Source organism: Schistocerca cancellata, chromosome 9, assembly GCF_023864275.1.
Source record: "Schistocerca cancellata isolate TAMUIC-IGC-003103 chromosome 9, iqSchCanc2.1, whole genome shotgun sequence".
NCBI lineage: Eukaryota > Metazoa > Arthropoda > Insecta > Orthoptera > Acrididae > Schistocerca > Schistocerca cancellata.
This window is the reverse complement of record NC_064634.1, coordinates 216,121,208-216,144,843: the sequence shown is the minus strand read 5'-3', so window position 1 is coordinate 216,144,843 and position 23,636 is coordinate 216,121,208. Positions and strand designations below refer to the sequence as shown.

At 39.5% G+C, this 23,636-nt stretch overlaps 1 protein-coding gene across 1 annotated transcript in view; it reads right to left on the bottom strand.

Moving 5' to 3' along the window:
* Window positions 1-23,323, bottom strand: part of LOC126101001 (uncharacterized) — a 35,911-nt gene extending 12,588 nt beyond the window's left edge. Inside the window, exons 1-3 of the mRNA XM_049911668.1 lie at window positions 23,267-23,323; window positions 19,086-19,210; window positions 11,595-11,813 (exon numbers count right to left, since the gene is read on the bottom strand). Coding sequence (XP_049767625.1) covers window positions 11,595-11,813; window positions 19,086-19,210; window positions 23,267-23,281 — 359 coding nt within the window. The 5' untranslated portion in view covers window positions 23,282-23,323. The remainder of the gene's footprint in view (window positions 1-11,594; window positions 11,814-19,085; window positions 19,211-23,266) is intronic.
* Window positions 23,324-23,636: the final 313 nt, after the last annotated feature.

Below are 23,636 nucleotides of genomic sequence, written 5' to 3'. Positions count from 1 at the left end.
GCAATATAAATGTTTACAAGGAGTAATATTAGATTATGTAGTAATACTGTTTTGATTGAAACAGCAAAAAAGGTCGATTCTATTTTTGTTTTAACAGATAGTGTGCTGTTTACTGTCAGTCAAACGTCGCTTTAACGTTTTCTGTACATGTGCTCTGTACAATGTCTAATTGTGGTTGTAAAAACTCTGCTGCCTGTCTTTGTTGTATTTGTGGTGAATTTGTGATTCAAAAACGCCAAAGAAACATTACAGACTTCGTGGAAACGGTTTACCTATCATAATTTGGATCTAAGCGTGGTGATCAAGATAAATCTTGGGTGCTGCATATGGTATGTTATGTGTGTGTTGAAGATCTGAGAAAATTGTCCAAAATGGAAAAAAAACTTTTTGATTTGGTGTTCCTATGATATGGAGGGAGCCAATAAATCATTCCAATGATTGCTACTTTAGCTGTGTTGAAATTTCTGGTCATAATGTGGAAACCAAGTAGGTAATAAGCTACCCTAACCTTCAGTCCACCATCTGATCAATAGAGCATGGTGTAGATTAGCAATTTCCTGAACTACCAGACGATTTAAATTTTATTCCAACAGAAGTATTTTGTGATGTGTGATTCGATTTAGATGAACCAGATGATGACGAATTCCATTGTACTACAGAAAGTCTAGAGCACAAATTGTTTACTCTGACCGAGCTTAATGATTTGGTTAGGGACCTGATCTTAACGAAAAAGAAAGCTGAACTGCTTCGCTCTAGATTAAAAGAAAAGAACTTATTGCCTGTTGGAACCAGCATATACATGTATAGAAAGTGAGAGCAGCAATTTTCCAAGTTTTTTCAACAAGAAGGTGATTTAGTGTGCTGCTCAGACATTCCCAGTCTGATGAATGAGTTTGGTATTGAATACAAAAAGGAAGAGTGGAGGCTGTTTATTGATTCATCCAAAACTAGTTTAAAGGCTGTTTTACTACACAATGATGACATGTATGCATCAATACCTGTTGGACATTCTGTACATATGAAAGAAAGCTATGAAAACCTAGAAATAGTGCTAAATAAAATAAGCTGTTCTTCTCATGGTTGGATGATGTGTGGCGATCTAAAAGTAACATGCATGCTCCTTGGTCAGCATGGTGGCTTTACCAAATTTCCATGTTTCTTGTGCGAATGACCCAGTACGGCTAGGGATCAACACTGGTGCAGAAAGAACTGACCTGTGAGGGAGTCTTTAAAACTTGGTGAGAAGAACACTCTATGCAAAAACCTTGTAGATCCAAAAAACCTACTCTTACCACCTCTACATATAAAGTTAGGCCTAATGAAACAGTTTGTAAAGGCTTAGCCTAAAGATTGACCATGTTTTAAGCATCTCTGCCAAAAGTTTCCACACCTTTCAGAAGCTAAACTAAAAGAAGGCGTCATTGTCGGACTTGAGATAAGAAAATTGATGTTTGTTGTTAACTTTGAATTCACATTGAGCTTATATGAGAAAGAAGCACGGGTATCATTCACACAGGTCGTTACAAAGTTCTTAGGACATGAAAAAAACCCAGAGTTTGTTTCTGTTATAGCAACAATGTTAAAGAAGTTTAAAACTTCAGGGTGTTTAATGAGCCTGAAAGTTCACTTTTTGAACAATCACCTTGATTACTTCCTGGACAATATGGGAGACGTTAGTGAAGAGCAGGGAGAGCGTTTTCACCAGGACATTAAAGTAATGCGAGAACGGTACCAAGGCCACTGCAACATCAACATGATGGGGGACTCCTGTTGGTCACTTCGCCAAAAAGTTCAGCAAGCAATACATCTTATAAAAAGCTACACAAGAAGCGTCAAAGGAAAAAGAGAAAGAAAATGCAAACCAATTCCAGCTAACAAGTGATACCTCTATTAACCCATATCATTGTTTAAAGTAGCTTACTGTAAATACAAACCTGGCTTATGTTGTAACAAAGCGTTTCATTAATTTCCCCATTTACTGTATAGCATAGGACTTTCTACTATAACATAAAAAGCGTATTGCTCGAAAACTATGGGTGATACAAAAAACCTAAGGCTAGATTTTAATTCAGCTCATAAAATTCTATAACTATCAGCTATCAAAGTTAAAAAAAAGTTTTCGGAAAAAATTTTTCGTTGGCCTGTGTCATTGATAAGGAGTGTTTACTAAAAACACAAAAAATTTTAAGAATTTTATGAAGATACATACAGGACAGAGAGAAATATATTTTGCATTATAATGGAGGAATGAACATGGAAATAAAACGAAACTCTTCTGTAGTACTCGTGGTCCTTATACAAAGAATTTTTGTAGATGAAAATAAGTTCTACGTCTGTAGAAACGGTGGAGAAGTCAAGAATATTTTTGTAAAGACTGTGGTGTTAATAGAAATGTGAAAACCATTCAGGCCTTATTTCTCAAAATTGGTTTTAGAGGAATCTGTAATTTATGAGTGTTGTTGATTTACTGTAATCTGTATTTCACAAATTTGTGGAATAAGTGGAGAATCTCTGAACAAAAATGAAAATTCTAAGTGCATTTGAAGAATAAAACGCTCGATCTTCGTAACAGAAAAGTCATGTTCCTAACAGAGAAATTGCTCACACAGTGTAGGCTTTGTTGGTATTAACTTCACTTAAAACTTCTGGGCTGACAGTCCATGATCGATCTGTGAAACTGTACTTCACATTTCAACTCTGAATGCGGAAGACGTGTTCTTACTCATAAAGTGTAATAGAAATGCCAGGCATACCGATTGTTGGTTTAATAAAGATTCTAATCATCACCCCAGATCAGAACGAGATGTTATAAAAACTTTGGGGGAGATAGAGAGAGAAATTGATGCCCCGTTTTACTTACAAGAGAGGTTAACCACTTACAGTCGACCGTTAAGAAGAATGATTATGCAAACGAGGAGATAGTTCCAGCTCTTAGCCCTGGGTAGAAAATCAGGATGAACGAGGAACAGCAGCCACGCATCGGCAAGCTTATCTTCAGTTTATTAGTAAGATTACGGATCACATTGGTAATATGTTAGGAATTTATGGGCTTGAAACTACTTTCACACCAACCGGGAAGATAAAAGAACATTTAAGAACAGCAAAAGCTATATGGCATTCGTTGGATACATGCGGTGTATACAACTTTACTTTTAACTGTGGGCTAGTGCATATTGGTACCACGAAAAGAAATGCTTTCAATTAAACATAAGGTAAACACACGTGAAGATCGCCACAGGATAAAAGGATATGTAGAACATTAAATCAGTGTAGGGACTGGCTACTACGCGATATAAAGCAACAAGAGCAGAGCAATCTACTATTTTCCGTGCTTTATTTCAGTGTTTTATGTTACTGTAATGCCTTAATACACTTTATAAGTCCGCTATACACTTTTCTGATTGTACCCCCATTTTTATTTTATATCGTACAATTATCATTGAAGAATGTGTGTACGCCTACAACAGCGACATCTGGCGAATTTGCAACACAAACATTTTGCGGCTACTGTAAGGCAGTTTGTTTTGAACAGTAGTGCTGCTGACAAGATGGCTCTTGTGTATACTAGTATTTATAGATGTTTGACAATGCTGGCGATGATTTTGTGTTCAGAATTTGACGATACCACTATGGTTCCAGTATATTAGGACAAGCTTTTATAAGACAGTTATGCCTCGTCATATTTAAAGCACAACAATGTAAATGTCAGTACGCTTTTCATTATGGTCTATTTTATTGTTTTAAGCTGTAGACAATCTGCTAGTTGCATTTGTGTTTTCCCATATTTTTCTGCAGATCAGAAGATGATCATTTCTGACTAAACCGGTAGTCTCAGGACCTAAGAATTTGTAACCACAGACCTGAAATAAAGGAAAAGAACAGAGGCATTGTTTTTAAAGAAATATTCATCTTTGAGTCCCCAACACAAAAACGGTACTGCAAATGTATGTCTCATATGCCAAATGAAATGGAGAATGGGTTACCTCCAAGGTAAGCTTTCCATAAAGCTGTAAATGAAATGAGAAAAACGAACAAATTCATCCGCTGTGATCCTAAAGGCAAATCCGACAACAAAAATATGGCTCTTTCTGTTATTTTGATGGTATTATGGCTATTTAGAAATTTATATCAGTTTGATGATGTTTAAGTGAACAGTTTGTAGGCGGTGGCAAAAAATATGTGCAGAAAATGAGCATTAATTTTAAACGACATTATTTTCCCATTACCCAATATTTACATCAGGTAGATACTGATCTTCGATGCCAAAACGGAAACAGACATGGTACTGCGTTCAAGTACAATAAATAATAAGAACAACAATACAACCTCATGTACAAGGAAAATGTTTGGGTTAGTTTTGGGTAGTGGATCACTTGATGCGATTCACTGTATCCTTCCTTCGTGAAGTATTCTGTTTCGAAGTTAAATGAGCATGTACAGAGTAAACATAATTAATTCTATTTTCAAAACTCTGTAGAAAGAGAGTCGCTGCTAAGGAAGACGTCAAATGGATGGGAAAAAATCGACCTTTAATTGTTCTGAGGCCAAGAACCACATAAAAATCAAAATACAAAATGACATTGGTTTCTAATCGTCGTGAGACAGGCACAAGACTTGTTGATATGGTGTCCAACCTTTTTAGGAAGAAACAGCATTTTCCACATCTGATCGGAATGTCTCGGGGTTACTTTGAATATGCATTGCGCAATGCGTGCCTTCTATTCGGCTGCGTTTGTGATTGGAGCACTGAACTCGGCACCCTTCAGGTAGCCCCACAGCGAAACGTCACACAGGTACACGGATTAAGAATAGCTGGTATGGACGGCCACGCCCTAGGGAAATGACAACTGATAATTACAGCATTTCCGAAATTCCTCTACAGCAACCAGTTCACTGCCAGTGCAATGTCCGAAGGAGCGCCATCTTCCACGCTGTTGAAAGGTTGGGATGACATTTTTCCACGAAAGACTCTCATAGCGTCTATCAGTGGCGGTACAGATAACAGGACCTTCAGTATTTATCTCCTAGAAAATACACTGTACGACGAGAAACAACGCCGCCCACCTGCGCCACAAAGTCAGCTTTGCAGAATGAAGTGGCGGCGGTTGATGTGCGTGCAGATTTTCCGTAGACCATATACTGCAGTTTTGCATACTGAAATGCCGTTGGACATAGAAATGGGCTTAGTCTCTCCACAAAATGTTCCACGGCCGTTTATCGTCCACATTCCACGTGAGGAATAAATGCCAGAGCGAAATTTGGTCACCAGGAAGCAACTCCTTTACATGGGAGATTTCGTACGGACGGGAAATCAAGGTGTTTCGTACGATTTTATGCACCGTGCTCGCAGGCCTGTCCAACCATCGTGAATTCACCAGTCCACTGCGTTTCTGCACACTACCGATCGACGCTTCCGCAATGCTGTTTCCACATCTTCGACAGACATAGAATCCACTGCATTCCTCCCTCTGCCAAGTTGCACTTCAGAAGAATCTGTGTTTTCGAATTTTATGATCGTCTTCTCTAGACCCTTAGTAGACATCGGACCAATGTCTTTTTTTTTTTTTTCATAACCTTGACGGTCCGGAACTTCTACAGCCTTCGTTTCAGACGTACACTGAAGAACAGCCGTGTGTCACACGTCTGTGTGATATGCCCATTCTAGCACTTACAGCGCTATCATAGGTGTAAGTTTTGTTTATTGTTCCCCGCGTCAATAATACGTTTTCAGATTTGACGTAATTTTGAGCAGTGGTTCTATCAAGTGAGATTTGAAAATGGAACTTTAATTACTGACACATTGTATCTGATCATTACAGATTGATTGCTGTTAGAAAGATAGGGAGCCTTAGAACCTCACGCTTCTTGTAAATTCTAGAATTATTATTTATAGATGAAATTAAGCTGTTTTCGATGTTTTCACCTTTTGCTGTATTGCCCGAATGTATAAAACCGTAGACATACAGTTAGCTTAAATGAAAGCAATTGCACTACCACATATCAGAAAAATACGGTAATCAGATCAATGCACGATAATTTTTAATCACTGATAGTAATTTAGGTATGAAGACGTAGGTATACGTAACTGAAGATATCCAAAGACGTTCACACGTGTAGGCTTTCGTACTATGTGAGGAACACAACAGCCTAGTGTGTTTCAATAACGAAGATAAGATCCAGTTATTAGCCAACATTCGGGTATACAAAATCACTGTTCCGATTGTGACAAATTTTACATAGGTCAGTCAGGCAGAGACATAGCAACTAGGCTGGCTGAACATGAACGCAGCTGGAGGTTGCAGAATTCTGACTCCGTATGTCCTGAGCATGTACTGAGTGAGGGTCACAGCTACCAGCCAGTGTTCAGTGTACTTCACCTAGCAAACAAAGGTAACACCTCTTGTAGTTGTCTCATCAAATATTGTTCATATTTCCCTTTGTTCATTTATTTAATGCATACTGTTACATAGCCACTGTTTTGAATATAACGTTAATGTTAAAATGTAGTACCAGCACACTCTCAAAGATTGCATTAACTGTAGGTTCCCTCAGACGCCTTCATTTTCCAGCATTTATTTATTTTTGTTTATATTACTTACGTTGCTTAAGTTCCTTACGTATTCTGTAGTTACATTGATGTCTCTTCTTTTAATTGGTTGGTGTATCACTATCCATGTTTCATACCTCCTGATGTAAGCTTGTCTAGTACTAATTTTATTTTATTTTATTAGTTTTGTTTATCAATAGAAACTGTTATGTAGGCATGCTGTTCCTTTTTTGTGTTAAAGATTTTCCTGTCTACTCCATTGTTATTTATTTACTGTTTAATTTTTACTTTTTCATTGCATTACCACCAAACTGTCAAAGATGTTACTTACTGCATGTTTCTACTTCAGTCTAGACATGTTACTTCTCTTCCAATGTTGTTTGCGAACATTGTAACTTCTTTGGTGACGATACTCAGTAAATATCTGAAGGTGGCCTAGTAAGCCTAACACCGGTTAACATAATAAAAGTGATATTGTAGAACAAAAGCAAACTGGTGCTTTTCCTTTATTATAATCTAAAACACGTGAAGCAGAGTCATACTAGCTAGACAGGCAAGTCATAGTCCTCATATTCGGTGACGCATTATGCATTGTCGAAAGCTTTTATGAATGCATCAACAACGAGTATAAGTATCTTGATGCTAACATTTAGGAAAAATCAACAATTGTATATCAGTATCGGTGATGATATGTGTAAAACAATGGCAAGTGCAACGCCTTTATCCTTATAATCTGCATACTTTGATAATACTGTGAAGGTGGTGAGCTATGCTGTGTGTACATCACTATAAAATTAGGATGTACGTGAATACGTAAATAGAGCTGTGTAAGTACGAGCGTATATATTTAATGCGACAATTTGCTGGAAGGCTTGTGCGAGCAGCAAATAGAACCCTATTGTATTCTTATGACATAGCTCCTGAGAGAACTGAACAGTTATTGGGTGGCATAACACAGAAGAGACCTTAGTAAACTCCAAAATATTGTCTGCAGTTTATAACATTTGTGGGTTATGTGCTATATTGACTATTTTATTTAAATTTTGTACTCCCAGTGTGTAGAATGTCATATTGACCAAATACGACAGCTGTTAGCTGAGTATGTTTTCTTTAAAGCAATGCCAACTGAAGAATTATGCACATAATTTCGAGTTCTGATGTACCGTACTAAATTGGTTGGAAGATGTAGATATTGACTGTAACAAGAGTCTTACTATTCAAATTACACATCAGTTAACTGAAACGATTGCATTTTTTGTAAAAAATATATAAAATCTTTCAGTTACTGTATCATTTGCATGAAAGACATTAAATTTGGATCACAATAATGGATTCACATGTTTTAACCAGGAATATATTAAGATTCTTACTAAAAGCCTTAAAAACTTACGTAGGGCAGAAGTTTGATTTCGTAACTCCTTAAAATATGGTGTCCTTTGTTACGCCATTGGAGGATTGGGCTTTGGTCTGTAGCTAGGTACCTTCTGTGTTGACCTGAATTAAAATGTTACGTGTTGCTATATTCTCACAAGCGGAAATTAAGGAAATTAGTTTTGGGGTCCGAGATCTCGATGAAGTCAGCTAGAAAAATGGACCTTGGATTGGGTGGGTTAACTAGCCTATTCAGATTGCAACATAATTATGAGAATCGCTTCTTTGGTCATATATTCCCAGTCAGACTGCAGGATGATTTTCGGATGAAAACTTTTGTAGCTGAAACTAAGTGGAAAGTCAGTTTTTTTAAGCATTGTGTTATATTATGGACGTTGTAAACTCTCATAGACTCAAGAGTGTGAGTTTTCGGTCGTGAATTATTGAGCAACGTGGTTTTATAGAACTGAAATGTGCAGCTGAATTATTGTTAGACACTTTGGAGCTATTGGAAGCGACTGCACATAATAGAGAGACCTCTAATGAACCTCAATTACAATGTTGTTTTTATACTTTCGTCAAGAGAGTTTTTCTGCGTGACGTAAGAAAAATCCGTGTGGCAGTAACAACATTCCTGATATTACCTTTTTTTCAAATTTGCTATGAAGCCACATTTTCTTGGCGAGCATCATCGGGAAATGGGTGATTTGAGTGAGTTTTTACATAAGTTTAGTAGACTGAATAATTTGTATGTGACGAGGCAGCAGACGATCTTTTCTTGACCACTCACAGACTTTTTACAGTGTGACTATGCTGCACTAGAATAAAAATATTCGATATTGAGGGCTTAGTCCTCAATAATGATTTTCTGTGAACTTGGAATAAGGGCACACCTATTTCATTCTACCATTAGAATTTCAATCTAGTAGGTAACACATCCTAAACTTTTTCAGCGATATCGATGCAGTGCATATGATACATGAGAACGGGCATGAATGCTGTATAGCAGAAGAGACTGACAAGTTAGTTAAAATCAGTTGTCTGTTCATATTTTTCAGATGGAAGGTCCAGTAACGCATCTAATTAAGTACAAGTTATCTTGTTTGACCCTGTTCCACTGTACAAAGCTTAATTAGCTGAACTGAGTGACAGCAAGCACTGTTGTTGTTGTTGTGGTCTTCAGTCCTGAGACTGGTTTGATGCAGCTCTCCATGCTACTCTATCCTGTGCAAGCTTCTTCATCTCCCAGTACCTACTGCAGTCTACATCCTGCTGAATCTGCTTAGTGTATCCATCTCTTGGTCTCCCTCTGCGATTTTTACCCTCCACGCTGCCCTCCAATGCTAAATTTGTGATCCCTTGATGCCTCAGAACATGTCCTAAGAACCGATCCCTTCTTCTTGTCAAGTTGTGCTACAAACTTCTCTTCTCCCCAATCCTATTCAATACCTCCTCATTAGTTACGTGATCTACCCACCTAATCTTCAACATTCTTCTGTAGCACCACATTACGAAAGCTTCTATTCTCTTCTTGTCCAAACTATTTATCCTCCATGTTTCACTTCCATACATGGCTACACTCCATACAAATACTTTCAGAAACTACATCCTGACACTTAAATCTATATTCGATGTTAACAAATTTCTCTTCTTCAGAAACGCTTTCCTTGCCATTGCTAGTCTACATTTTATATCCTCTCTACTTCGACCATCATCAGTTATTTTGCTCTCCAAATAGCAAAACTCCTTTACTACTTTAAGTGTCTCATTTCCTAATCTAATTCCCTCAGCATCACCCGACTTAATTCGACTACATTCCATTATCCTCGTTTTGCTTTTGTTGATGTTAATCTTATATCCTCCTTTCAAGACACTGTCCATTCCGTTCAACTGCTCTTCCAAGTCCTTTGCTTTTCTTTTGTTTCCTTTCCTGCTTGCTCAATTTACAGATTGAATAACATCGGGGAGATTCTACAATCCTGTCTCACTAACATAAGTGAAAACATATTGAATCAACAGCCACGTTACCCTAAAAATCCTCTAAAGTTGTCACAGTGCAATATCCATGAAATGAGACAAAAGGAATATTACCTTTCTCACAGGTGAGATCATGAATAATCGACAGCAAAGTGAATAAAAATACCTGATAACATAAAAATTATGAAGACCTCGAGAAAGCAATAATAACAAACCTTCATGTATTGCGAGGGGTTAAAACAAGCTAGACAACTACTGCTTAATGTTTACACATGCATCACACTTGATATTTCTGGAGTAAACTACGTGTAGAAATAAAACACGGAACTTATGGACAGTAAATTACTGTAAGTTACAGTGCATGTAAGACATTAGTTATCTTTGGCCTTTAATGACGAAAGATTTAACACAGTAATGTGATGGTTCAAAAATGAAATTCATGAATGAATTATTTTTTCCATGTTATGTTGTTTCTGTACTTTGAAATATGAACTTGCTCCATTATTAGCAATTAACCTTATCAAGCTATATGTCATATATACTATTTTTCCTTACAGCACATCAGAATCGTTGGTGCAGCGGGGAAAGAATCATATATAATGGCGGTCCTAATGTACAAAGTGGCTGGCCAGTCTAGAGATATTTAGGATTTCTTCAAACATTTTATTTCAAACTTAGTTTTCCATTGAGTGTTTCAAGTACTTTCCCAGTATTAGTTTGCCAGCGCCAATGTGCCACCACAGCATACCTATGTGGACAGATGAAGTTCAGTCCAGTATAAGCTGTTGAACTCAACATCACGCCACTTACTTTTCTGGAATCTCTGCTGAAGAGACTTGTGTGACCATGCCACCATGTTAACCAGAATGGAACGTTGGAGACACGTAACATGTCTGGTCGCTGGAGGGTCTTAGAGTACAGAGCACAATGGCTTCACTCTGTTGGTGTCCAGCATTTTGACAGAGCAGATACAATCTCCTGTTGTAGCCTTCATACAGAGCAGATGGCTTCGTGACATAAACATCCGTTTCCGCCTATCAAGACCGGCCAACAGCTCCAAAACATTAACCGTTACCTCACCCATTTTCCCTTTTTATCAATATCGTCAGCCAATCTCTTACACTGACAGTCAACTTTTACTTGCTGACCAGGGTGAGACCATTCTTATTTCGCCCTTGAGTTTATATAATAAATTTTGTTTCATTAACTTACTTATTTCAGCGCCTCTCTTGTAATGATCACAAATGCTACCCGTCATCTGACACATATTTTTGTCAGAAGTGGTAGCTAATCTAATTTTCAGTTCATAGGTTGGTTGCAAATTTTGGTTCATGTTCAACAACGTGTGGCCAGTTAAGAGCCACATGAGCTGTGGCTGAAATTTGCCTTTCTCCTCGGACGTAAAGTGCCATGATCAATGTCTACCGCTAGCAAGATCACTGTCTCGGTCGAGTGCTCTGCTCTGTGCCATACTGCATGCGTCATGCACGTGCACACAGCGTGTGAGGCTGCCCAGTATGACTGTCGTGGTCCACTAGCCAGAGGCAGCTGGATGTCACTATGTGCTACTCGTCTTCTGCAGCATGGGCGACAGTGACCAGTGACGAGCCGTCTTCACCTGGATAACGCTGTCTCGCTGCCACCTACAGACATGACGTCCATTTTCAGTTTCTTCATTGGCGCAGCCCACCCGCTTTACCTGAGTGTCGTGTTGTCTTCGTGGGTCGTGTTGTCCACCTGGGTCGTGTTGTCTACCCTCGTGCCACACAGTGCCTCACTCCCGTTGCAGCATCCAGCACCTGGCGCACAGTCAGTCACAGATGGTGTGTGCGTCTGGTTCACACCGTCACTATGCGTTTGGCCCACACCATCATCGTGCGTTGTGCCGCCATCACCTGCCACACCATGCAGTGTTGACCTAAAATTGAACAAGTATCCTTCAGCTCTCAGATCAGGATGTTGTAGCTTTAAATGGACAGTGTCCAACTAGAATTTTCATTTGTGTTTTTTCAAGAAGATTGAAGTGTTCAACTAGAATACATACACAGTACACTTACAATTATAGAGGAGAGATTGGCACATGGCTTTATTTTGTGGGAGCAGTGATTGCACTGAGTGTTTCACGACATTGTCATTAGGAATACGTAATGTGATAAACAGTCAGAACAGCAATATTTACAAACGTAAATTTTTATTGTTATTTTTAAGTTTATTTCTCGTATCAGCTTTTCATTCTTAGTTGATGGTTGAGGCGTGGAATGTGAGGAGACTCAATAGATCTACATTTATAGATCTTATTTTTTAAGATAAAGCTATATGGTAAAGCTTTCTATTTATCTTTTGGAACTTTTGACTAACAAAAGGCGCACGGCACCCGTATTGTATCCAAGCAGGTCATGGCATTTTCTTCTGTTTCGCCTCATTCGAGTTCCTGAATTTTTCTAATTAACAGTAAATATGTAGACCCTAATGAGAGCGGATTTCACCCTTTTTAAACAGGCGTGAGGGGCGTAGGGCTTGGTACCTCCTTATTCTCACTATACTCAACCCCATGAACCATGGACCTTGCCGTTGGTGGGGAGGCTTGCGTGCCTCAGCGATACAGATGGCCGTACCGTAGGTGCAACCACAACGGAGGGGTATCTGTTGAGAGGCCAGACAAACATGTGGTTCCTGAAGAGGGGCAGCAGCCTTTTCAGTAGTTGCAGGGGCAACAGTCTGGATGATTGACTGATCTGGCCTTGTAACATTAACGAAAACGGCCTTGCTGTGCTGGTACTGCGAACGGCTGAAAGCAAGGGGAAACTACAGCCGTAATTTTTCCCGAGGACATGCAGCTCTACTGTATGATTAAATGATGATGGCGTCCTCTTGGGTAAAATATTCCGGAGGTAAAATAGTCCCCCATTCGGATCTCCGGGCGGGGACTACTCAAGAGGACGTCGTTATCAGGAGAAAGAAAACTGGCGTTCTACGGATCGGAGCGTGGAATGTCAGATCACTTAATCGGGCAGGTAGGTTAGAAAATTTAAAAAGGGAGATGGATAGGTTAAAGTTAGATATAGTGGGAATTAGTGAAGTTCGGTGGCAGGAGGAACAAGACTTTTGGTCAGGTGATTACAGGGTTATAAATACAAAATCAAATAGGGGTAACGCAGGAGTAGGTTTAATAATGAATAAAAAAATAGGAGTGCGGGTTAGCTACTACAAACAGCATAGTGAACGCATTATTGTGGCCAAGATAGACACAAAGCCCATGCCTACTACAGTAGTACAAGTTTATATGCCAACTAGCTCTGCAGATGATGAAGAAATAGATGAAATGTATGACGAGATAAAAGAAATTATTCAGGTAGTGAAGGGAGACGAAAATTTAATGGTCATGGGTGACTGGAATTCGTCAGTAGGAAGAGGGAGAGAAGGAAACATAGTAGGTGAATATGGATTGGGGGGAAGGAATGAAAGAGGAAGCCGCCTTGTAGAATTTTGCACAGAGCATAACTTAATCATAGCTAACACTTGGTTCAAGAATCATGAAAGGAGGCTGTATACATGGAAGAAGCCTGGAGATACTGACAGGTTTCAGATAGATTATATAATGGTAAGACAGAGATTTAGGAACCAGGTTTTAAATTGTAAGACATTTCCTGGGGCAGATGTAGATTCTGACCACAATCTATTGGTAATGAACTGCAGATTGAAACTGAACAAACTGCAAAAAGGTGGGAATTTAAGGAGATGGGACCTGGATAAACTGAAAGACCCAGAGGTTGTAGAGAGTTTCAGGGAGAGCATTAGGGAACAATTGACAGGAATGGGGGAAAGAAATACAGTAGAAGAAGAATGGGTAGCTCTGAGGGATGAAGTGGTGAAGGCAGCAGACGATCAAGTAGGTAAAAAGACGCGGGCTAATAGAAATCCTTGGGTAACAGAAGAAATATTGAATTTAATTGATGAAAGAAGAAAATATAAAAATGCAGTAAATGAAGCAGGCAAAAAGGAATACAAACGTCTCAAAAATGAAATCGACAGGAAGTGCAAAATGGCTAAGCAAGGATGGCTAGAGGACAAATGTAAGGATGTAGAGGCTTGTCTCACTAGGGGTAAGATAGATACTGCGTACAGGAAAATTAAAGAGACCTTTGGAGAGAAGAGAACCACTTGTATGAATATCAAGAGCTCAGATGGCAACCCAGTTCTAAGCAAAGAAGGGAAAGCAGAAAGGTGGAAGGAGTATATAGAGGGTTTATACAAAGGCGATGTACTTGAGGACAATATTATGGAAATGGAAGAGGATGTAGATGAAGATGAAATGGGAGATAAGATACTGCGTGAAGAGTTTGACAGAGCACTGAAAGACCTGAGTCAAAACAAGGCCCCGGGAGTAGACAACATTTCATTAGAACTACTGATGGCCTCAGGAGAGCCAGTCATGACAAAACTCTACCATCTGGTGAGCACGATGTATGAGACAGGCGAAATACCCTCAGACTTTAAGAAGAATATAATAATTCCAATCCCAAAGAAAGCAGGTGTTGACAGATGTGAAAGTTACCGAACTATCAGTTTAATAAGTCACAGCTGCAAAATACTAACGCGAATTCTTTACAGACGAATGGAAAAACTGGTAGAAGCCGACCTCGGGGAAGATCAGTTTGGGTTCCGTAGAAATGTTGGAACACGTGAGGCAATACTGACCTTACGACTTATCTTGGAAGAAAGATTATGAAAAGGCAAACCTACGTTTCTAGCATTTGTAGACTTAGAGATAGCTTTTGACAATGTTGACTGGAATACTCTCTTTCAAATTCTGAAGGTGGCAGGGGTAAAATACAGGGAGCGAAAGGCTATTTACAATTTGTACAGAAACCAGATGGCAGTTATAAGAGTCGAGGGGCATGAAAGGGAAGCAGTGGTTGGGAAAGGAGTGAGACAGGGTTGTAGCCTCTCCCCGATGTTATTCAATCTGTATATTGAGCAAGCAGTAAAGGAAACAAAAGAAAAATTCGGAGTAGGTATTAAAATTCATGGAGAAGAAGTAAAAACTTTGAGGTTCGCCGATGACATTGTAATTCTGTCAGAGACAGCAAAGGACTTGGAAGAGCAGTTGAACGGAATGGACAGTGTCTTGAAAAGAGGATATAAGATGAACATCAACAAAAGCAAAACGAGGATAATGGAATGTAGTCAAATTAAGTCGGGTGATGCTGAGGGAATTAGATTAGGAAATGAGACACTTAAAGTAGTAAAGGAGTTTTGCTATTTAGGGAGTAAAATAACCGATGATGGTCGAAGTAGAGAGGATATAAAACGTAGACTGGCAATGGCAAGAAAAGCGTTTCTCAAGAAGAGAAATTTGTTAACATCGAATATAGATTTAGGTGTCAGGAAGTCGTTTATGAAACTATTTGTATGGAGTGTAGCCATGTATGGAAGTGAGACATGGACGATAACTAGTTTGGACAAGAAGAGAATAGAAGCTTTCGAAATGTGGTGCTACAGAAGAATGCTGAAAATAAGGTGGGTAGATCACGTAACTAATGAGGAGGTATTGAATAGGATTGGGGAGAAGAGAAGTTTGTGGCACAACTTGACTAGAAGAAGGGATCGGTTGGTAGGACATGTTCTGAGGCATCGAGGGATCACAAATTTAGCATTGGAGGGCAGCGAGGAGGGTAAAAATCGTAGAGGGAGACCAAGAGATCAATACACTAAGCAGATTCAGAAGGATGTAGGTTGCAGTAGGTACTGGGAGATGAAGAAGCTTGCACAGGATAGAGTAGCATGGAGAGCTGCATCAAACCAGTTTCAGGACTGAAGACCACAACAACAACAACTCAACCGTCTGTATGCCTGGGAAATGGCGTGGAAGTGTAAACCTTCTTGGAGTGATTTTTTCTTTCAGGGTCAGGTACAGACGGTATTCTGGTGTATAGATTCTGAGAGAAACAACATATACCTCCACGTTTCTCAATCTCGATTGCGTAGATCTTACTGATAGAGGAATTAGGTGACATTAGATTTAACGATGCTAACAAAGCTAAACGTGATTAGCAGTTGCTGTCGCCAAAACTGCTACGACTCTTTATGACCTGCTCTCTCCCTTACCTTCTGTGTCTTGGATACGTTTTTCATTTCAGCTTTATCTCGGTAAGCAGCGGTTTCGTTGTTTCCTTCTCCTTCTCGGCCTCTAGCAAAGTTAGTCCTCTGGCAAATTAATTTGTGGTCGTGTCAAGGCTGTCATATACACGATAGGCTCTGCATTGCAGGAAAATATTATGTTCTTCTATTATGTTTTGATTACTCTCTCCGTTTCAGTCCATAGTTTTAAGAAGTAATTAATAAAATTGGAAATCAGGACACATGTTGATAATGTGCGTAGCACAGTGTCTAATCCCATTGTTGTCTTCCCACTCCTCCCCATGCTTTATGCAACGTCGAGTAAGCTTTCCATACCACCCAGTATGAAAGCCGCCATTATATGCTTGGTGACTCATACGTCTAAAACTTCTCCATCGCGCCACCCATGTGGCCACTTTCTATCAAACTGGCATTTGTAAACATGTCACATAAGCGCCTGTTCCGTCCTAAGCCATGCCTTGAACATAGCTTTTCAGTATTTTACAGAAAGCTTGGGGCATTCTTTCCCTCTCGCTTACAATCAATTTTCAAAGTTTATTGACCTGATAATTATGGATTTCTTGCATAAAATGTTCAACTAAAGACAATATAAGAGCTTGGCGTATTACGTAGATCATGCATTTAGAAATCTTTCAAAGAATTTTATGAATGCTGATCTTGAATTTCATCTGTGTGGGTTCTGCATCTTTGACATGTAAATACTGCACTTTTGAGCATATGCTATTGAGAAGTTTGTGATATACGAGTATATTCTGTCAGAAACTTCAGCATAAAATGCCTACACTGTGAATAAATGCATGTCTTATGTTTCGTTACATATGTGGGGAATATATAGTGAAAATCCAAAAGCACCATGTTTCTCCTGTAGCTAAGAGGGCATGAGAGATGTATTTTGGCTGCAGAGCTGGATAACGAGACAAGCCTTTCGTTGCTCATCTTTGTTGTGACACATGTATGTGTAACTTGCATAAACAGCTGCAGGTTTCTCGAGCATCAGTGCTATTTATGGTAACAATGGTGTGGCACTAACAGGAGGATCAAACCACTGACTGCTATCTTTGCTTGACCAAAGTGTAGGTTATTCTGAAAAAATCAGGACATACTATTCAATTTCAAAATCTTTTTTTAAGCCATGTGGACAGTTCCTTTTTATGCGTTTCCGCCTCCTAAGTCACTAACAAATAGGGTCACTGATGAACAGTTTTTCAGAGATGTTATCTCAAAGCAGTAAGAACGAAACAGCAGCAGTAAGTAATCAGCACAGCATGTGTTGGTCCGGCCCCGAATATTTGCAACAACAATCTATATCTTCTCATCGCATTAAGCAAGGATACTTCACGAACTTTGTCGGGACTTGGATCTGTCACAGGCATAATCTGTGTCACTGGCTTCGCGATTACAACGATGGAGTCTCTCCCACAGTTTGTTACAGTTACTTCGTGTAGGAAGAGCCAGAGTGAATTTGAAACTTTTTCTCTTGCACCAACGAGTCTGAGCAATGGTTTGCTAGGAACGCTGCGTACTGTTAACAACAGTTAGGAATGGACACTCCTTTGTGATTCCTCTAAATCAAGTGTAAACGCAGTCCTCCTTCTTAACAGTAATAAATATCCCTCACGTTCAACCAGGTAGTCAGTTAGCAAGAAAGAGACTCTTGAAATTGTGCGAGACTGGCACAGTTACTTAGAATATGATATATGACACACAACTGTAAAGTGTGTGGAGATCTGAGAGTAGTAGTACCGCTATGACAGGTATGCAACCAGGTCACACGAGGTACTGCTGCTTTCTGTGTTGGTGAGACAGTTGTAACAAGAAAGAACATTACATACATAACGAGTATATCGTCTTCATATATTGTTTCCATATCGTAGGATCGGACGCAGACTACTAACCAGAATGCACAGAACTAGTGCATGTACTTGTGCTGTTGTTTAGTGTATGAACTCCATTTCCACGGGCAGTCTACAAGCGACGGTCTAAGAGCTTTTCAAAATACATCTCGTAAACGATTCGGACCAGAATCCTACAACAAACACACCGTACATTCTAATATGCCCTACGTTTATCTTGTTAATATCAATAGGCACTGCTCCATTTAAAAAAGTGTATGCTTGTAAAAAAAATACACTGTAAAAATATTACTAATATCTGACAATATCAGCCTCAGACTAGCAATCCATTCCGTGAAAACCACACATCAATAGCCCTCTCCATTTGCGCTGTATTTGCCGTGCCAGTTTTAGGTGATTCGTCCTGTGTAGGAAGCACTGATTACATTAATTACCTTTAACCATAATTTTAATTAACTGTTTAATTACCGTATCTGGGAAAGAATCATGGTCTCACAATATGTAATTTTTTGTTTCAATTTTCACTTATGTGTTAGCCAATGATGCAGAACCTAAATATATGCACTAATTGTTCAACTAATATCGAAACTGAAATAAAGCATTGTTAGGAAGAAATCTAAAAATAGCTGTAACTATAAATCCTGGAACTTCATGAGATGAATAAACAACGAAAATTACTTGTTTACTGTGGTATGCAGAAGAATGGATGTAAGTAGTATCTACTTCTTTATGTCCTTCATAATACATATAGTATTTCCACTCCACTGTATATAGCAGCCTTGCTACATAAGATTGCTCTTTAGCCTGGCCACAGTCTGTAAAGTAATAATGACAAAATACGTAATTTTGCAACGCAAAGTCGCTGTTACGCAAATATACAACTCCTTTTTTATAAGATTATTTGTTCTAAATAGAGAGAGAGAGAGAGAAACAGTGAGAGAGAGAGAGACAATCTGAAACTTTCCCAGCTGGTAACGTGTCCATTGGAAAATTTTAATTTCGTAGAAAATAGTCTCTTGGCTGTATTTGCATATAAATAAAAGATAGCCTTACCTCGTTTAGGGAACCACAGTGAGAATCGAAATGTGAACTATCATAACTTTTTTTCTGAAAATATTATGTTTGTATATGAAACTCTAATTGTACTGCTATTCTTTTTACGAGTAAATTTTCACGTTAGTGAAATACATAAATACCTCCAGCGCCAGGGGTTGATGCCATTGAAATCGTTCTCTTGTTCAAGAATGGCAACTTTATCTGGCTTTATCTGCGATGTTGGTGCTGAGCAGACTCCTTTCAGCACCACAATTGCAAAGATGTACTAGAACACATGTATGGTTCACCAGAATTATACACACATAAGTACTGTTTTAGACAGATTTACGAAAACAATGACACCAATTCGATATTACCAACAGCGAAATTTTTGGCGGTAGAGGTTCAGAATAAGGTCACACTTTGATGGATTAAAGTTTCAAATTAGTAGGTAACTAACTGTACTTTGTTTTATATTTTTACCCTCAGAGTCTTTCATATGAATCGCATTTGCTATGTGTAATATCACCAATTGGTATTTCTTTATACTAGAACTACTGTTCTTGTTCAACTTAAGGTGATCTGCTGGGATTTATGTTAAAGACGGTAAAACATAGGAAAAAACTCAGACACGACGATGAGATGTGTGCATGCCACAAAATTTTTTAAGCCTGACACGAGCTACGCACAGTCTTACGCAATGTAGTCTGCCACTCGATTAAGGTCGAAAATGCTATAGCGAAAATAAACGTTTTCTTGAGTCAATGGTCAGTATGAAGTCTTTTAAGACTGTGTGCCGCCACCCTAAGAAGTTAACCAGAGGAAATATTATTTGGGCTATACAATTTTTTGCCTTTGAAGGTATTTGAAAAACAGTAATTGTGCCAGTACGGGGTTCATTTATTCACTCTATAGAATAGCATTCATATCTATTGCATTTCACATGTTGTTGTTGTTGTGGTCTTCATTCCTGAGACTGGTTTGATGCAGCTCTCCATGCTACTCTATCCTGTGCAAGCTTCTTCATCTCCCAGTACCTACTGCAACCTACATCCTTCTTAATCTGCTTAGTGTATTCATCTCTTGGTCTCCCCCTACGATTTTTACCCTCCACGCTGCCCTCCAATACTAAATTGGTGATCCCTTGATGCCTCAGAACATGTCCTACCAACCGATCCCTTCTTCTGGTCAAGTTGTGCCACAAACTTCTCTTCTCCCCAATCCTGTTCAATACTTCCTCATTAGTTATGTGATCTACCCATTTCACATATCTTCGGCCATAAGTGTAATTCAACATGAATGTCGCTGGAAGAGACGACTCAGTACCAGCAGCTATACCACAGTCTATAGTGGTCAACTGATTGTAGCTGGAGTAGCGTTTGGCCATAGGCGTTTGAAGTCGGTGCACTCAGTGCTAATGTAGCAGACCTTGATATCCCTGTATCCTTGCAACAGCACTCAAATAGAATGACAACATGGAATGTGTACCACCCACACTGAAGCAACAGCTTATCCTGGCATAAAATACAGAGAATTTACAGGTAAAAGTCATTCATGAAATTACAGTTAAATCAATACAATGATATGAATATCCTTAGCTGCATACAGGCGTTGATATACGTCAACAGGGACAGTTGAAAATGGTGCCCCGACCGGTACTCGAGCCCTGGATCTCCTGCTTACATGGAAGACGCGCTATCCATCTTTTTTTTCCCTCTCTTTCCATTTTGTTCGATATTGTACGTTGCGTTTAGTCTGGTCGGACGTCACAAGACATCCGTTCAAGTTGATCGTTGATTCCCTTACTCAGCTTTTTTATTACGGAGGGCGAGTTGTCCTCTTTTTTTTCTTTTTTTTTCCTTCTTTCATAGTTGTTTTTGATCGTTGCGGACGTCACATGACATCCGTTCAAGTTCGTTGTTGATCCTTTCACTCAGTTTTTTTATTACAGAGGCCAACCAGCCAGCTCTCAGACCGAACACGCTGAGCTACCGTGCCGGTATCCATCTGAGCCACCGAGGACACAGAGCACAGTGCGACTGCAGAGACTTATCTCTGGCACGCCTCCCGTGAGACCCACATTCCCAACTTATTGTCCCGTACTATATTCGTAGTGCCCCTGCCCCTGACACTCATTACTCGCGGCTTTACCGATCCCGTAAGAGTTCGGGCAATGTGTGTGCATCCGCACAGAAGATTTTTAAATGGCTGGTGAGCCTTATCAATATATATGAAGATGGTATCTGTTCATTCAGACAACAAACCCAAGGCTCATCACAATCGGTTATTAACAGGTCTTACGGACCACTTGTAAGATATTGTTTTGAAAAATGTGGAATTGTTCAATACAGTTCCTGCTAGGATCTTAGATCACGAAATTATGACTGCGATTTTTTAATTACAGCTGATAGGAGTACAGTCAAAAATAAAATTTAGGTAATAGATGATCTCTTCAACGTTTGGACAAAATATATGTCCACCCAGTGAAATGTTGTGTAGCCGGACAGCTCGAGGAAGGTTTTGTTGTGTGAGTTATGAAATATTCGTGTTAAGAGCTGTAGTTTCCGCCTGGAGAGAACACAAGTCTCATTAAATTAAAGTAGTCACACAGAACAGTTACATAAACTTTGCTATTTATAATGACTGTGAGGAGATTACTCACGGAAAAAGTATGGCATGGCACATCCGTCACTAAGCTTCACAGTTCATAGCAGTAAGTCTGGACTGTTCACTTCGACTAACGTTTTCTCAGTGAAGGAACGTAGTACCACCCTATAATATCTTTCCTTCGCTGTTACGAAGTCGCTTGTTGCCATTCTTATGGTTTACAACGTTTGCCAATAGCAGCTCAGTCGGGTACTGTTTGCTTATTCCGTTACCTTTATTAATTAACTGACGTTGCTGACACTCTGATCCACAGTTACCAGTCTTGACATAATCCCCAGCAGATCAGCACCGGGCAATAAAATCTGCCCGTCTACAGTCAACAGTCTTACTCTGTACACTGTCAAATGTAACGCAGCTTATACGTTTAAGAGATACAAATTAGCTGCCTACATTGCTAGTTCGTAAAGTTAAATCGGTGTCAAGCGATTTCATTTCTTCCTTTGGACAGCAGTTGCGCCGCACACTTCTGACAGCAGATTGGTCAGCAACGCAAAAGCACTTCGTTACAGACCTAAACATGAGCAACAGGAGGACATAACACACCATTTTCGTTGTATCCGCGCAGCAGTAGTCGAGTATCAAAAGCAACAGTGATCATAATTTCCAGGCTTTCCCCAGGATCTGCTAACTTCAACAGTATTTTAATCACCTCATTGAACGTCGTATTTGCTCTTAGATGACGAGTTAAAGGAAGAACGTAGGACCAAAAGGCAACCACTTGGAGAAATATGAGTACGTTACAATTGAATGTATTAACATCTTATTTTAAGTAAATTTTTGTAGACTAGTAATGCCTAATTTATCATCCATGTGCATATTCTTAGTTAGATGATACTGTTTCTTCAATGACGTGTTCTTCTATTAATCTGTAGTTTCGTTGCCTTTCAAACATAGAAACTACACAAATTCAGAGTTTAACAGATAGATTTTAAATCAATAAATTTCAAATCGTTTTGATGTCATAGCTGAAGTTCTTTCCTTGCAATTATTGTAAATTTCAGTGGATTTGACCGCTGAGGGATGTGGAACCTGTTGATCACACGGATCTTTTTAATGGAATTCCATCAGACGTAACGGCCTACGGGCAGAAACATTTCTTCGCGACTTCGAGACTGCAGTGAGAGTGGGGGAGGGGGGGGGGTCTCTTGTAGACGAATATCCTGCTCACAATAACGAGTTATTGTACAAAACTGATGGCAAAAATGGATATACGAAGACAAATAATTTGATAGAAAGGTTTAACATGGCCTACGTCGTTGTTGTAACAACCACTGACCAGAGACAACACTTTATTTTAACATCATTGTTTTTCGATTGAAGTCGTTAAAGATATTTCCCATAGAACAATTACAACAAAGAAAACATTAATATATGTAGCATAACACAGCTTTATTCTTCACTCGGTGTCACGAGGTGATGTCAAGTACATCTTACTCACGCGGGACTAACGTGATATGTAGCCCTGCCCGTGTATGTGTGTGTGTGTGTGTGTGTGTGTGTGTGTGTGTGTGTGTGTGCGTGCGTGCGTGTGTATGTGTGTGTGCGGCTGTGTGGAGAAATAGAGAGAGTAAGAAAGTGAGGGAGAGAGAGAGAGAGAGAAATAGAGGAAGGATATGACGCGTGTGACAAGTTCGAAGATTCACAGTGAAGGTGAGTGAGTAGCCTGGCGACTTACCGTACTTGAGCTCATCTCTGCTGCTATCGAGCACTGTGGACGCAACCAGACGACTTCGCCAAGTTATAATCTGCCGGCGGCCCTGCAGGCGGACCCCACTCCCGGCAGACCGGTCTGAAGGTGAGGGGCACAGACGTGGTAATGCCAGAGTCGCTGCGGAAACAATCACGCTGAATACCAGATATGAATTTTGCCCGACGATTGTACTGTCTCAAAAACTGTACAGTGCAACCTATGCTGGCCTAAAGTGTCCCCCAAAACATGATACTTATGGACGGCTTTGATTTACGAGAAATATTATTATTACTTTCTTTGAAGTCGCTTAAAATCAAGTGATCTTAGTCAGTGCGGTTATAAGGTTTAAGATTAA